At 41.1% G+C, this 18,031-nt stretch overlaps 1 protein-coding gene across 1 annotated transcript in view; it reads right to left on the reverse strand.

Annotated features, from left to right (window-relative positions):
• Nucleotides 1-18,031, reverse strand: part of znf609a (zinc finger protein 609a) — a 179,390-nt gene that overhangs the window by 88,925 nt on the left and 72,434 nt on the right. Inside the window, exon 2 of the mRNA XM_020470028.2 lies at nucleotides 3,604-4,484. Within this exon, the coding sequence (XP_020325617.2) occupies nucleotides 3,604-4,353 (750 nt within the window). The 5' untranslated portion in view covers nucleotides 4,354-4,484. The remainder of the gene's footprint in view (nucleotides 1-3,603; nucleotides 4,485-18,031) is intronic.

Here is an 18,031-nt window from a genome sequence, read left to right on the forward strand (position 1 = left end):
TGAGTATTTCTGTAAATTGATGTGGCTCTCTGCAAAATCACCGGATGTTTTTTGAACTACTGAACATAACGCGTATACTGAGATTTTTAAAAATATAAATATGAACTTTATAGAACAAAACATACATGTATTGTGTAACATGAAGTCCTATGAGTGTCATCTGATGAAGATCATCAAAGGTTAGTGATTAAACCCAGAACCCGTATTCCGATAAGGTCGCCGGGATGCAGAGAAAACAGAAAGATTGCAAAACCAGTCCCCCCGGCCACCTGATAGGATGGATCCAGTGAAACCGACACGGAAATGGGAGAGAGTTGTGAAAGTTGTGTCTCTCCCTGCGCCACCCCTCCTCCCCGTTTGCACAGCCCTGACTAACCCCGAGTTGTAATACAATAGCACCAGTCATAAGTCACCATGGGCAGTGAGAGAGTGAAAGAGAAAAAAATAAATATGAAACTATCGAGAAGAGAAGGGCTGCTCCCAGGTGCACAGGAGACCTCCCGTCACGCTATAAGGCCCTGGATTTGACTGTGAGAGCGCTGGAGCCTGACATTTCACAGGCACTGCTTACACCCAGACACATTCCCTACAGAATACTCCACACTCGAGAGAAAGGAGAGAAGTGGGAAGAGAGAGAGAAAGAGATCCAAAAATACCTATTCATTAAAACCACTGCTCCAGGAGTTAATTCAAGGAGTGAAAATATAGACAGTCTAATAAAGACTGGATGAGAAACCTGAGCCCTGACTGACTATCAATCAAACTGTGCAGCAGAATAAGAAAGTAAAATTGTTTGAAATTTGTCTAAATAAATCATGTCTGGATTCACTGCTGAGAGAGGAATGCTAGAAAGCTTTAAACCCCTTGTGCATACAGCACTTTCACTACAGTAGAGTCCATTGATCTCTACGCAGGTTGCGGTAACTGGCAGTGAGGAAGGTGTCTGGTGCTGATTCAAAATGAAGGCTCATTCTTTGTGAGCTTGGCATTTAGCTGGGAAATTACAGAAACCGCTTGCATTTGCTAATTAATGAAGAGGTAGCCTACTGGCAACAGAAGCTCACTTGACTTCCAGAAATCAAACTTCAACTCCTGAACTTTAAGGAAAGGCCAACTACCATGGGCCACAGTCAATTTTAAATGCCCTGTTTAGAGCATGGTGCAAGCAAATGCAGAACTTTTTGTGGTAGAATGAACCCCATTTTACGGCAGGGCGCTTAGTAGGAAAAAGGACGAAGAATCGTTTCTAAAACTGCATATCTAAGTCTCTGGTCTGTCCAAGAAGTGAGGGTAGACAGTTCTCTGCTTATCCACTTAACATATTAATGATTATTTTGGGGTATAGGGAAGGGTCAGTTGGGGAGGGACAGTTTTCTTTTTTTCATGAATTTAGGGAGGGTTCAGAAAGAAAAACAAAATGGAGGGCCATCCATTTTCATTTCAGACAGGTCCGATTTTCTCCATCTCACCCTATTATAAATAATGTTTACTCTCTTATATGAGTACGATTATGCCTTTGGCTGCAGTACAATACAAACCAAGGTAAGACATGCTTCATCGAATGACATAAAACATCTGAGTTTTAAACAATTAAAGGTATGGTTACATAGTTTCAAAATGCTGACCACCGCCACTCAGATTCAAGGTCGGTGATGTGCGGTGCGCAATATTTCTGTAATTAAAAGTCTCATTAAAGTTTGTCTACATTTTCTGGCGCATCCCTCATGTTAGCATCGGTTTGGACATGAGTCTGGAATATGCAGAACTTTTTGTGGTAGAATGATCCCCATTTTACGGCAGGGCGCTTAGTAGGAAAAAGTGTAATTACGTAAGTGATGAGGTTTTTATGACAGCCTATATTGTCTAAAGAGATGAGACAGACTGTAGACAACCAGGAGACATTAAAATAATCGTCAAAAGCGGATTACGAGGGATTTCAAAAAGAGAGTCTCTCATTCACCTCAAGTAATTCCATCTCTGACAGAGTGGAAACATACAATCACCATCACTGAGGTTAATGCCTGTACAGGGCACTGCAAATTCCCTGTGTTGTCCAAACAGGAAAGGCATGTGAAGGTCATGACTGTAGAATGGGTGCCGTTAGCCAGTGTCAGCTGCTGACAACTACATAATGTCAGAAATGGCCTATTGATGAGATCTTAAGGGCCACACAGGATGATACCATGTTTTTTGTGTCATTTTAATGGGACCAAGCCTTTAATGTGTCTAAACAAAGGATTACTTATTGACCCTAGACAGACGACAGAGATATCTTGTCCTTTAGTCGCAGGATTTCCTGGCCTGCCGGCATGATCCTCACAGAGGGAGTAGACTGCTTCCTCTCCTCCTCCCCCACCCAAGACAGACACAGCGTGAATGAGTTGAACTGAATGCCCCCTACCATTGAATGATAGAGGTTGAAAATGGAGCAAGATGACACATGAAACCTCCCGCCACAGAGTTCAGCACTCCCCAAGCTCCGGAGATAAGCAGAAAACCCTCTCAATGGAATATGGATGGATGTCCTATTCTACACAGCAGAAGCAGCTATCACACAGCTCATAGCGAAAGAAACTTTGATACCTTTTCCTGACGATCTTACCAAGTTCCATCTGATGAAGACTTTGAAAAGCATACTATCAAGATGACATGGAGAAGAGTAGCCAGTAATTATGTCTAATGGGTAACTCTACCCCCCAGCTAACTAACTGCAGGCTGGAAAATGCAGAGGCTCTTCGACCCCACCCCCCACCCCAAAAAAATCTGCTGCCAGAACAAGACGTCCAACACTGCCCCTGGAGCTTCACTTTTGTCTCAGCGTATGGCGGTGACATATGGCTGACAATTGTAACTGATCTCCTGGTGCAAAGCCTCTTCTAGAGATGGCTTGTCAATACTCTCCAGCGTCTCTGTCAGAAACCTTATCAGAGAGCAGCAGCACTCAGGTTTGTCACATCTTTGGCATCCGACACGCTGAAGCCTTCCACCACCACCACCCTCTCCTTCCCCCACTATGTCGACAAGCAACTTGTGTAAAAACAAGACTGCCCATTTGAGTGCCTGAGAACATCTTCTCGAAGGTTCGAAAACGGGTGCCTGTGTTACTGCTCAGGCCTTTTACTAATGGCAGTGAAGGGTCTGAGCAGTAACCCATTGTTGAAAGTACTGGCATACATAAAAGGACAGGCATCTGCAATATGTAGTGGTACAGACTGACGCTTATGTTGGGTCTTGCATAACATACTTCACTTGTTTCTGGGCTATGGGGTGAGTACAGCAGTGTGAAAGTCCCCTGAGGAGCCATTAGTGTTAAGATGGAGCCTCATGCACTACTTAACACACCCATCAAATTCAGTGATTACATGAGAGGTTTCGAGACAGTACAAAGCTCTTATCCCCCACACAGAGAACCAGATTACGTCTGTAGCTCACTCAATTTGAAAGCAAAGTGCTACATTAAAATGTAATAAATCACTTGTCAAGGCGAGCTAGATATGCTAATATTCCAGCAGCAAACAAACAGACAGCATCTGCTATAGTTCAAAGCAGTTGACTTAACAGCAGCCAAGCACAAAATCGAAGACAAGACAGCTTGTTACTTACCTTTTCACTTTTCACTTTCTTCAGGTTTCTGCATTCACTGTTGTCCATCTCTTCTGGATCACTTTTAATGGCTAACGGTGGTACAGCAATCCCTGTGGAATCCAGGGCGATATTCCCAAGTGGTTCGGCCACAGCCAAGTCTGTATTTTGCGTACCCTCAAATGGGACGCTACGAGGGCCCCCCAAAGGCAGATTTGGGGCACCTATCTCCTTCTCAGTATTAGCCACTCCTGTAGCCACAACTTCACTTTTCTCCTTCTTACTTTTCCCAGAGCCCACCTCCTTGTCTTTCTTTCCACTAGGAACATTACGGGAGGCTTTGCTGCTCTTCTCAGCACCCTTTCCAGAGTTGGTGTTTGTTGTGGGACCTGTGCCAATGCCGGATCCCATAACCTCGCCCTGGGTTCGCACCTGGGCGTCTTTCTTGGCCCCGTCTGTAACCGAGGCCTTGCCACTTTCCTTTGAGTTCTTACTTCGCTTGGATTTGGGTTTACTCTCTTTGCCTTGAGCAGCGGGTACGGGGCTAACAAATTTGATGTTGTCGGGTAGAGCTGCTACAGCGCTGGGAGGGGCAGCCATGCCCCCACCGTCTTTAGTGCCAGACATCTCAAGTTTGTCCTTTTCTAGGTCTGCGTCAAGGTCAATGATCAGATTGCCAACACCTATATCCCATTCATCACCGCTGTCGTAAGTGTCCACCACATTAGAGTCCACACCTTTCCCGCCTGCAGTGCCACTGCTTAGGGACATCTTAGTGCCAGCGGCCCAGGCGCACCACAGTTAAGTCTGACCTTCTCAGACTACTGGAGGCAGTGGGAGAAGGGTTACAGCAGCTTTAGGGTCTTCTCGGTATCCCCTTCCCAGTAACCCACATTGTTGCCCTGTAAAGAGAAGAGAAAATGTGTGAAAATTCTGCAGTCAGAAGCTCTTAACATACCAAGATAAACTATAATGAGATCTTTAGAGATTTGAATCTTGCCACACAGGAAAGTATAGCAGGAAAGAAATCAGGGCTTGATATTAACTTTTGAGAGGCCACTTGTCCCCGCCCCTAAAAAAGGTCTTTGACACCATTATTACAACATTGTACGATGCCACTTCAAAACATAAAATGCATTACTATCTTTTTTACCATAGAGAATCAGAAGAACATGTAGGCTACACTGTCTGTGGCTTCTTTGCATATTCAAGCCAGTCTCATAATACAACACTCCTTTTTAGGCTCTCTTGGTAGGATGGTTGCCCCCCCCCCTCCTCCCTGATAGCCTATAAAGTTTTGCAACACGACCAAATACTTTTTATGTCTTTATAAAACAATCCCTTACAGGGCTCGAAATTAAGGGCGTCCCGTCGTCCCTGGGACGATAAAAAATATTTATACGGTTCAAAACCGACAGTTCTAGGACCACAGACCAAAACTCATACAACCACTGCACATTCAAAAAAAATATTAAAAAGCAAAGAGGCCGATGCAACAGATCTGACCATTTATCTTAAAAATGTTGACAACGTTTTATTTCTTCATATTATAAGCTCAACAATGCGCATATGGCTGTAGGCTACACACGAATGTTCCAAATTGCAATTAGCGGTAAAACACCGTTCTCAAAAGCGCACCGCACGTGTGACATAGATGAAAATATCCATTAGATATTAAGAAAAAGCAGCACTCTAAAGATGCATCAACTTGCATGGGTTAGGGATGGATTGAAATGTACACAATGGATACCTGCAGGAAAATGGGGGTCATGTTTTTAAAATTCCAGTCATGGGGAAGGTTTAATATTGTCCAAAGGAGGGTCATGTAATTTGTAATTGATGAAATGTCAATATTTTCCAGTGTTTCAGATTTAGTTGCTCATTAGGCTACATATCGATGTGTGCCCGCTGCCGACCCTCATCTCTGATTCTCCACTGGATGCGCAATACCAAGTGCACCTATAGGCTATTTAGTGGGGTCTCAATCAAATACTCCATAACCTATAGGCTAGAGTTTCTCAAACTCAGTCCTCGGACCACAAGGGGTGCACGTTTTGTTTTTCGTCCTAGCAGTACACAGCTGATTCAAATAATGAACTCCTCAACAAGCGTGGATTATTTGAATCAGCTGTGTAGTGTTAGGGCAAAACGTGCCCCCCTTGAGATCCCCAGAACCGAGTTTGGAGAAACGCTGCTATAGGCTTCGACGTTCATGCTTGGATAAGCACAGAGCAAAGTTATATTTTCTAAGATAGCTTTATTTACACCATCCCAGCAGCTAAGCTTCATTACATACCACAATGGATATTGCAACCCTGAGCCCTGGCCTGCTCTTGCTGATCAAATACTTTTGTGTGCTGCCTAACCAATGGCCGTGGTACAATCGATCGGAAATGGTGCTGAAAGTAAGCAAATTCGAGTAGGCATAATTAATTAAAAACTGTCTTCATTTTAATTAGACTTTACTAAACAACAAGAGGGCTTTGTGTTGGAGCCTATTTGTCCCCATTTAAGAACTAAGGTAGTAGGCCAACCTGTTTTGACAGACAAAATGAGGCTATAGGCTGCTATATCCATAGATTTGTCGGTCAATTCCTCACTTTGCACTGTTTTGATGGGGTATGCCATAGGCCTACTTTTTTATTAACCTACCCCTTATTAGCTTAAGTTAAGAAAATAAAACATATCTGTCTATCTGATTATATAAAGTGAACTATAAAGAGCGCTTTGGCACGTAATGCTTTACGATAGAAACAAGTTGTAAAATAACCGGGAAAGAAGTGGCTCCCGATGCATATGGGATTTGTTTAATTGACATGACATTCAGAGGTTGAGCAACAACCCACTATAGCAGGGAAACAAAAAATGGCCTTTGCTTAGGAAGTAGTCAAATTCTTTCACTCTCAATTGATTAAGCTATTCACTTTCTGTACAATAGAAGATGTTTAAACCCAGACAGCTTTTAGGGAAACACTTGTGATCTTCTCTCGTTGGGTTAAACCACGGAAGAAGAGTAGCCAGCAGTTAAAGCTTACATTTTAATGTGTCGGGAGGCCTGCGCTCTCTGGGGTGGAAAGGTAGGCCTAATTTTTGAAAGTACCATGATCAGATTCCTAATGACGTCTCGGATTAAATTATTTGCAAACAGGGACAGTTTCGTTGCAAACAAGACAGACTGATTTGACAAATATGATAAGATGAGCACATAGGCCTCTCTGTCCATTTTTAGCCAGTCATTTGTGTGGTATAAAAAAATATTCAGTTAATATGTAAAATGACGTTGAATTGCATGATATCTTTTTTTATAAAAGGCTATTTTTTTCCTCGGCCCTGCAAATACAATGATAGATTTATGCTCTTACTATAAATTATATATTTCCAACCATACTTGTCCACAGTGGACTGCGAACACAGAACCTTGTGGCCTGTAGCCCTTTACAATACCAAAAGTCCTGCATTGCCATGTAATGCTTACAGGATGAAGAACCATTTCTAAAACTGCATATCTAAGGCTCTGGTCTGTCCAAGAAGTGAGGGTAGACAGTTCTCTGCTTATCCACTTAACATATTAATGATTATTTTGGGGTATAGGGAAGGGTCAGTTGGGGAGGGACAGTTTTCTTTTTTTCATGAATTTAGGGAGGGTTCAGAAAGAAAAACAAAATGGAGGGCCATCCATTTTCATTTCAGACAGGTCCGATTTTCTCCATCTCACATTATTATAAATAATGTTTACTCTCTTATATGAGTACGATTATGCCTTTGGCTGCAGTACAATACAAACCAAGGTAAGACATGCTTCATCGAATGACATAAAACGCCGCTCAGATTCAAGGTCGGTGATGTGCGGTGCGCAATATTTCTGTAATTAAAAGTCTCATTAAAGTTAGTCTACATTTTCTGGCGCATTCCTCATGTTAGCATCGGTTTGGACATGAGTCTGGAATATGCAAGTGGGCTTTTTCATTTATGTAGCCTACATGAAAAAATTGATTTTAATATTATTCCATGTTAACCACTCGGTCCCAATTCTTATCAGAAGAATTGTCTGATATTGTGATGTGATGATTTATTTTTTAACTTATCCATTCATAAAACTTAAATCTATATTCTTCTTGACTGCCTTTTTCTTGCCCGAGACATCAGGACAAGCATTCATTTCGAGCCCTGGAAAGTATCCACTTCCAGAAAGTATTGTAGACATTTGCCAAACCTCCAAATCAAATTCAGACAATGTTAACATACAGAGAATCTGTAGAAACTGGGAGAATAGAAAGATTCAAAACATCACAGCACAGTTGAAAAATATATGGCAGAGCTAGAAATCAAAACTGGATGGTCCTCAGAGATAGATGGGAGGGGTTGAGGGTAGCTGAAGGCTGGGACCAAAAATAAATATACTGTGTCTGTAAAGAGTATGAAATATGTATAAGCTGGAAGTAGAAGACTAAGTATTGTTTTCCATTAGTTTACTCCAATTAGGGTTAGGGGAAAAGAATAAACAAAGAAAATAAATAAACAATATATACAGTACAAGTCAAAAGTTTGGACACGCCTACTTATTCAAGGGTCTTTATTTTTACTATGTTCTACATTGTAGAATAATAGTGAAGACAAAACTATGAAATAACATATGGAATCATGTTGCAACCACAAAAGTGTTAAAACAAATCAAAATATTTTTTAGGAGATTCTTCAAAGTAGCCCCACCCCCGTTGCCTTGATGACAGCTTTGCACTCTCTTGGCATTCTCTCAACCAGCTTCATGAGGTAAACACCTGGAATGCATTTCAATTGTGTGCCTTGTTAAAATTAATTTGTGGAATTTATTTCCTTAATGCATTTCATACAATCAGTTATGTTGTGACAAGGTAGGGGTGGTATACAAAAGATGGCCCTATTTGGTAAAAGACCAAGTCCATATTATGGCAAAAACAGCTCAAATAAGCATCATTAATTTAAGACATGAAGGTCAGTCAATTAGGAACATGTCAAGAACTTTGAAAGTTTCTTCAAGAGCAGTTGCAAAAACCATCAAGCGCTATGATGAAACTGGCTCTCATGAGGACCGCCACAGGAAAGGAAGACCCAGAGTTACCTCTGCTGCAGAGGATAAGTTCATTAGACTTACCAGCCCCAGAAATTGCAGCCCAAATAAATGCTTCAGAGTTCAAGTAACAGACACATCTCAACATAAACTGTTCAGAGGAGACTGTGTGAATCAGGCCTACATGGTCAAATTGCTGCAAAGAAACCACTACTAAAAGGACACCAATAACAAGAAGAGACTTGCTTCGGCCAAGAAACACGAGCAATGGACATTAGACTGGTGGAAATCTGTTGTTTGGTCTGATGACTCCAAATGTGATATTTTTGGTTCCAACAGCTGTGTCTTTGTGAGACGCAGAGTAGGTGAATGGATGATCGCTGCATGTGTGGTTCCCACGTTGAAGCATGGAGGTGGTGTGATGGTGCTTTGCTGGTGACACTGTCAGTGATTTATTTAGAATTTAAGGCACTCTTAACCAGCATGGCTACCACAGCTTTCTGCAGCAATACGCCACACCATCTGGTTTGCACTTAGAGGGACTATCATTTGTTTTTCAACAGGACAATGACCCAACACACCTCCAGGCTGTGTAAGAGCTATTTGACCAAGAAGGAGAGTGATAAGTGCTGCATCAGATGACCTGGCCTCCACAATCACCCAAACTCAACCCAATTGAGATGGTTTGGGGTGAGTTGGCCGTAGAGTGAATGAAGGAACAGCTGCCAACAAGTGCTCAGCATATGTGGGAAGAGAAAGCCAAGAGTGTGCAAAGCTGTCTTCAAGGCAAAGGGTGGCTACTTTGAAGAATCTAAAATATATTTTGATTTAACACTTTTTTGGTTAGTACATGATTCCATATGTGTTATTTCATAGTTTCGATGTCTTCACTATTATTCTACAATGTAGAAAGGGGTCAAATTAAAGAAAAACCCTTGAGTGAATAGGTATGCCCAAACTTTTGAATGGTACTGTATATATTTACAAAAAAATGTAATATGGGGGATTGGAAATGATGCAGTTGCATTGATAGAAGCCAAAATCTGCAATATTAAAGCTGATGTACAGAGAATACTTTCTAAACAGTCTCTTTGACTTAAAGGGTCGTACACAACCCACCAAACGTGGATCTCCGGTTGGTCTGCAGATCGTTCAGAGCACTGTTGACGTCTGACTGTCAACATTTTCACATGATTCTACGTGTAAAGTGTACGGTCTTTGCAACAGCTTTGCTCATCATAAACTGTACCATTCCTGACAAAGAAAAAACTAAAACCAAGCTTTCTTGATGCACTCAAGTTCAAGGAAAAAGCTGCCTTTGGGTTTATAAGCCACATGTATGCCAACAGTGAGTTGGGCTTTGCCAGGGAGGGTGAGGTTTCCACAAACCCCAAACACATATGGAGTCCATTTCCTCTTTCACCAGCAGGTTGACGTCAGGCAGGACTAAAGAGACCTCTGAAATCAAAGCCACAAGCCCTGACCCAGAGATCAATCTCCTTTCTCCTCACCAGAGCTCCCCCGCCACAGGATATTTAGTCTAATTAACACCCTGACATATCAATCCAATGAGGTCAACAACAGCACGAAAACAAGGTTGACTTCTACTGCTGGCGTCAAAGCCTGCAAGCCCTCTACGCTCTCGATCTCGAGTCTGAATGAGCCATAGCCCCAAGACTTAAGCTAATGGAAGAGAATGAACAATATGTCAACATTAATGAAGGTCTTAATGGAGGCAACCACGCTCTTATTAGGCCTACCTCACCATTGTGAGACATTTAATGTAACACAAAGAGATTTGCACTCATATCAGTAGGGGTGGGAGGTCCTGACTTACAAAGGACACACTAACACTGACATTGTTCTTGGTTAGGAAGTTCTGGTTGATCTTAGTCAGCCTGTACCATCAAACAGACCAAACATGTAAGGCAAAGAAAGACACAGTCTTCATAACCAGTTTGCTCTGAGCTATTGGTATTCCTCACCCTAGCCTGTTTACATGTGACAGACCAATAAAGAGCGAAACAAGACCCAGGCGTTTTATGGGCCCTGACACAAAGCCTCCATTGAGGCAAATCACAGCCCTTTGCCGCTTTCGCTTTCCTAACACTGGGTCAAAAACAACTTGCGTGCAGGAATAGGAGCATCTCTTTCACAAGCCTCCTTTTCAAGGCACTTATCATATGAAAGCATTGCTGTAACCGCTTCGCCCCCCCCCATGACAATGGAAGGCTTTTCACACACAGAGAGAGAGACCGAGAGAGAGAGAGTGAGAGACAGAGAGAGAGCTGTCTCTCTGGATGAGGAGGGGTCAGATTCCCCACCATAGCCTACAGTTTAGGGCTACTGTAAGGATTAAAAGTAGGGCCCTATAAAATCAGCGTTGCAGAGGACACGGACGGAATCCAGACTATCAAACGGAATTCAACAATAGATATCTTTATATGTTTACACTTTGTGTAGCCGTTAAAGATGATGCTAATGATAACCGTCTTCTGGTAGAGATGGAAAGGCTTTCCCAAATGAAATGTTAACTACAAAGTAGAATATGCCTACCCCTAATGCCATCATGATTATTTGCATCAATCCAGTGGTCATTTGTTTTGCAAACTCTAATCACGAGTGCAACAGAAACATCACTAACGAAACAGGTCTCTTGATGGTGCACACTTGGATTAAAGGGTAACTACACCCCAAAATCCACATTTCTTCTATGTTTCCGAGACCTCAAAAGTGGTCTCCTGATGTGGTTTAAGCATTGTTGTGGATTTTGAACAGGGATAGTAAACTCCAATCCTCGGGGGGGGCCTGATCGGTGTCACACTTTGTCCCAGCCCCAGCTAACACACCTAACACCAATAATCACTAATCATTATCTTCAGTTTAGAATGCAATTAGTTTAAAATCAGCAGTGTTTGCTAAGGATGGGGGAAAGCGTGACATCACTCCATCCCCCGAGGTCTGGAGTTGCCCATCCCTGATTCAGAGCATCGGTTTTTGTTGTTTTTCCTATTAAAAGGTGTGATTTGAGAGTGAAAACCTGGGGGGGGGGGGGGGGATGGAAAAACTGAAACCTGGGAAAATAAAACAGATTTTATAGGACCCTATAAAAAGTATGTCATGCCATTATTGACTTATCACAGATGCTAATTAGACCCCTGGCTATGTGTCAGAAAATAAAGCTCAGATTCAATTCTCCTTCTCGCACTTGGGATGTTTGCATGATAGAGATGCATGCCACATACTGAAAAGAAAGTCGATTTGTCAAAGGCTGACAATTGAATCATCACACACAAAATCCTCCAGGGATCCTACAGGAAAAATGAGATAGTCAGTGGATAGGTATCCATCCATATAGCCACTATTTACAGCTAGATCAGCATTGGATCCTTGCTCTATCTAGCTTTTTTTTAGCTCTGGCTGTATTGCCGAGTGCTCAGCTGAACACTGACACGCTTGGTCAGAGGCAGGTTCAAATGCTCTGTTGGAGCTTGATTGGCTGTGTGGCTAGATGGTCAGACAGGGGTGACAAAAACTCTCAAATAGTCTGGTCTAATCCTTTAGTCACAGGGCTTGAGCCTGATGAGAGCTGCTAGCATTCAAATAAAATAAAATCCCAACAAAGACCTAAGAGGCCACAGAACCAGGAGGGAAAAAAAAGTCACAAAAAAGACAGCAAAACATAACTGCACAAATTGATGGGTTCTATTTGATTAACACTTAGGCCTAGCTGTCTGACTATCAATTAGGGCTGGGAATTGGCAGGGACCTCACGATACAATATTATCACAATAAATAGGTGAGGATACGATATGCATTGAGATTCTCATGATTCTCTATGTATTGTAATTCACTACTGTGATTTGTTTGTGATTAGATGTTCCAAACCCAGAAAACACATTCACACACCCCTTTGGCTCACACACCCCTTTGGTATCAAATTGCGTGGGGAATATTAGGCCTGGGTGGTATACCGTATTTAACTATATACCGGTATTGATGCAGACTGGTGTGGGTTTTTCCTTTACCTTCTATAATGGTATTTGAATGTTTGGTTTGTTAAATGTGATACATCCATTTCTATAGTTTACTCCGCCACTTGAGTCATCCCTCTCCACTCTCTCTCTCCATGCCGCTTTCCACACAGATCTGGTCCCCCCCGTCACTCAAGGAGCGCATGTTGTTGTTGCTTAACCACGAGACTTTCATTCAGTCTGCATGGTCAACGCAGCACATGCAACAATGTTGATGACAACGATGTTGTTTCCACTTTGATCTTAATATAAATCCACAAGTGTTCTATAATTACAATATTAGTTTGTGTTTCTTACATCTGCAAACAGCTAGTTTGTATTTTCTTAGCAAGTTACGATTTAGCTTGTTAGCCACTAACGCTAGCTAACTAGCTAATAAAAGTACTGATTCAGAGCAAACGTAGCTAGCTAATACAGTCTGATACCAGTGTTGGTGGAGGCATAAATCAGCATGTTGTTTGTGCAACAGTATCTTCTAAATCAAAAGAGGAATAGGCGAAGTATGAATGTTGGCTACATGAATGAAGATTTAATGTAGCAAAAGATTATAGGGTCCCCTAGGAAACACTGAACATCACTTAACTGCAGGTCAGTTAAGAACACATTCTTATTCACAATGACGGCCAAGGAACAGTGGGTTAACTGCCTTGTTAATGGGCAGAACGACAGGTTTTTACCTTGTCAGCTCAGGGATTCTATCCAGCAACCTTTCGGTTACTGGCCCAACGCTCTACCAACTAGGCTACCTGCCACGCCGGTTGCCAAATGTTTTTGCCCATATCGTGGCAGTGTGGATATGTGTGAAATGCTTGATATTGTATGTGATATCAACAGAGAGGTATATTTTCTGGGTGATTTAAATATTGACTGGCTTTCCTAAAGCTGCCCACTCAAGCAAAAGCTTCAAACTATAACCAGTGACTGCAACCTGGTTCAGGTTATCAGTCAACCAACCAGGGTAGTTACAAACAGCACAGGAATGACATCAGCAAAATGTATTGATCACATCTTTACTAATGCTGCAGAAATTTGCTTTAATGTAGTTTCCAAATCCATCGGATGTAGTGATCACAATACAGTAGCCATATATAGAAAACCAAAGTTCCAAAGACTGGGTCTCATATTGTGTATGAGAGGTCATACAATAAGTTTTGTTGTGATTCCTATGCTGATAATGTAAATATTTGCCGGTCTGTGGTGTGTAAAGAGGAGCAAACAGATGCTGCACTTGACACATTTATAAAATTGCTTAATCCAGTTACTAATAAGCATGTACCTATTAAGAAAATTATTGTAAAAGTATTAAATTCCGGTGGATTGATGAGAAATTTTACATTTGTATGGTTGAGAGGGATGAGGCAAAAGAAATGGCAAAATAAGTCTGGCTGCACAACCGATTGGCAAACATACTGAAAATTCAGAAATCATGTGACTAAACTGAACAAAGAAGAACAAGAAACTGTACTATGAAACAATGATAAATTATATAAAGAATCATAGTAAAAAGCTTAGGAGCACCTCAAATGAAATTTTGGGCAAAAAGGCTAACTCTGCTCCATCATTTATTTAATCAGATGGCTAATTAAATCACAAAACCCACTGATATTGCCAATTACTTTAATGATTTTGTCATTGGCAAGACACGGCAGCAACAAACGCTGACATTACACATTCAATTGACAACTGACTTTCACCATGCTAATAGTTGAAGGACATTCAAAAAGTACAGCAAATTACTGAATTGGCTGAGAGAAACTGATGATAAAAAGATTGTGGAAGCTGTTTTGTTAGACTTCAGTGCGGCTTTTGACATTATCGATCATAGATCACGCTGCTGGAAAAACTTGTGTTATGGCTTTACACCTCCTGCTATATTGTGGATAAAGAGTTACCTGTCTAACAGAAGACAGAGGGTGTTATTTAATGGAAGCCTCTCTAACATAATCCAGGGAGAATCAGGAATTCCCCAGGGCAGCTGTCCAGGCCCCTTACTTTTTTCAATCTTTACTAACAATTATTGTAGATATGTAGTGGTGTAGTAATATATGATGTACTGCTAATGGGGATCAGTAATAAATACAAATGCCCCAAAATTATGAAGTGAAAACATGTTCTAAAAATGTTAGCAAATGTTTTGAAAATTAAATAGAGAAATACCTCATTTACATGAGAATTCACACCTGAATCAGTACTTTGTAGAAGTATCTTTGGCAGCGATTACAGCTGAGCGTTTCTGGGTTAGTCCCTAAGAAATTTCCACACCTAGATTGTGCAACATTTGCCCATTAAAAAATTCTTCAAGATCTATCAAGTTGGTTGCTGATCATTGCAAGACAACAATTTTCAGGTATTGCCATAGATTTAACTAGACTTAAGTAAAAACCGTAACTCAGCCACTCAGGAACATTCACTGTTGTCTTAATAAGCCAATGAAGTGTAGATTTTGCCTTGTGTTTTAGGTTATTGTCCTGCTAAAAGGTGAATGCCTCTTCCAGTGTCTAGTGGAAAGCAGACAGCCAGGTTTTCCTCTAGGATTTTGACGGTTTCTTAGCTCCAATCCGTTTCTTTTTCATCCTGAAAACTTCCCAGTCCCTAACGATTACAAGCATACCCATAACATTATGCAGCCACCACTATACTTGAAAATATGGAGAGTGGTACTCAGAAATGTATTGGATTTGCCTCAAACATAACACTTTGTAAAAGGTTAATTGCTTTGCCACATTATTTGCAGAATTACTTTATATTTTTATTCTGTAGAAGCTTCCTTTTCACTAAGTCAATTAAGCATTGTGGAATAACTACAATGTTGTTGATCCATCCTCAATTTTCTCATACCACAGCCATAAAACTCTGTAACTGTTTTAAAGTCACCATTGGCTTCATAGTGAAATCACTGAGCGGTTTCCTTCCTCTCCGGCAACCGAGTTAGGAAGGACGCCTGTATCTTGCAGTGACTGGGTGTATTGATACACCATCCACATTTTTACCCATCTACCAATATATGGCCTTCTTTGCAAGGCATTGGAAAACCTCCCTGGTCTTTGTGGTTGAATCTGTGTTTGAAATGCACTGTTCAGCTATGGGACCTTACAGATAATTGAATGTGTGGTGTACAGAGATAAGGTAGTCATTCAAAATTCATTTTAAAACACTTATCCACAGAGTGAGTCCATGCAACGTATCTGACTTGTTTAGCACATTTCTCTTGAACTTATTTAGGTCTGCCATAAGAAAAGAGGTTGAATACTTATTGACTCAAGACATAAGCTTTAAAATGTTTTATCAATTTGTAAAAATGGCCACTTTGACATGATGGAGTATTGTGTGTAGGTCAGTGACACAAAATCTCACTTTAATCTATTTTAAATTCAGGATTTAACAACAAAATGTTGAAAAAGACAAGAGGTCATACTTTCAGAAGGCATTGTATTGCTGATGCAGAGAGACAAGAGAAAATGCGTTTTGATCAGTCATGTGATAAAAGTGCTGAAAACATGTTGGCTTACTATTTAAAAAGAAGATGGAGAACACGCTATAGGATGAGCAAAACCAGAGTATTGGTGCAGGTACAGCCGACGAGCGGTAGCCGCGTTTTCAGGGGAAATTTAAAAAGCCCCTGGACGTTAACAAGGCGATGCTCCATCTTTACTGGATTGGTTTAACAGTGCAGAAGAAAACCTCTCCCGACAAATGTTTTTTCTCGTCAGGAACAGAAAAAGAAAGAAAAGTCGTACAGATAGTGATTTGATGCTTGATACGTAAAGGCGCAAGTATCAATAGAATATCGTCCAAAATAATATTGCGATGTAATAACTATAGTTTTTCCCCCCACATCACTACTATCAAGCTATTACCCATTTCAGACAGAATATGTTGTATTACCTGTAAAAGAGCATACAGTAATGTTTACATGACATCTTGGCCATGTTCTGTTATAATCTCCACCCGGCACAGCCAGAAGAGGACTGGCCACCCCACATATGCTCTCTCTAATTCTCTCTTTCTTTCTCTCTCTCGGAGGACCTGAGCCCTAGGACCATGCCCCAGGACTACCTGACATGATGACTCCTTGCTGTCCCCAGTCCACCTGACCGTGCTGCTCCTCCAGTTTCAACTGTTCTGACTTATTATTATACGACCATGCTGGTCATTTATGAACATTTGAACATCTTGGCCATGTTCTGTTATAATCTCCACCCGGCACAGCCAGAAGAGGACTGGCCATCCCACATAGCCTGGTTCCTCTCTAGGTTTCTTCCTAGGTTTTGGCCTTTCTAGGGAGTTTTTCCTAGCCACCGTGCTTCTACACCTGCATTGCTTGCTGTTTGGGGTTTTAGGCTAGGTTTCTGTACAGCACTTTGAGATATCAGCTGATGTATGAAGGGCTATATAAATACATTTGATGACCCCATTTCAAACAGTCCCTTATTTAACACCAGGTATACTCCTTTTATTTATTTATTTTATTTCACCTTTATTTAACCAGGTAGGCTCGTTGAGAACACCTTTATTTAACCAGGTAGGCTAGTTGAGAACACCTTTATTTAACCAGGTAGGCTCGTTGAGAACACCTTTATTTAACCAGGTAGGCTAGTTGAGAACACCTTTATTTAACCAGGTAGGCTCGTTGAGAACACCTTTATTTAACCAGGTAGGCTCGTTGAGAACACCTTTATTTAACCAGGTAGGCAAGTTGAGAACAAGTTCTCATTTACAATTGCGACCTGGCCAAGATAAAGCAAAGCAGTTCGACACATACAACGACACAGAGTTACACATGGAATAAACAAACATACAGTCAATAATACAGTATAAACAAGTCTATATACGATGTGAGCAAATTAGGTGAGATAAGGGAGGTAAAGGCAAAAAAAGGCCATGGTGGCAAAGTAAATACAATATACCAAGTAAAACACTGGAATGGTAGTTTTGCAATGGAAGAAATAAAAATAATGGGGTGCAAAGGAGCAAAATTAATTAATTAAATACAGTAGGGAAAGAGGTAGTTGTTTGGGCTAAATTATAGGTGGGCTGTGTACAGGTGCAGTAATCTGTGAGCTGCTCTGACAGATAAAGTACCAGTCAAAAGTTTGGGAACACCTACTCATTCAAGGGTTTTTCTTTATTTTACTATTTTCTACATTGTACAATAATAGTGAAAACATCAAAACTATGAAATAACACATATGGAATCATGTAGCAACCAAAAAAGTGTTAATGAAATCAAAATGTATTTTATATTTGAGATCCTTCAAAGTAGCCACCCTTTGCCTTGACAGCTTGGCACACTCTTGGCATTCTCTCAACCAGCTTCATGAGGTAGTCACCGGGAATGCATTTCAATTAACAGGTGTGCCTTGTTAAA

This window comes from Oncorhynchus kisutch, linkage group LG22 (genome assembly GCF_002021735.2).
Source record: "Oncorhynchus kisutch isolate 150728-3 linkage group LG22, Okis_V2, whole genome shotgun sequence".
NCBI lineage: Eukaryota > Metazoa > Chordata > Actinopteri > Salmoniformes > Salmonidae > Oncorhynchus > Oncorhynchus kisutch.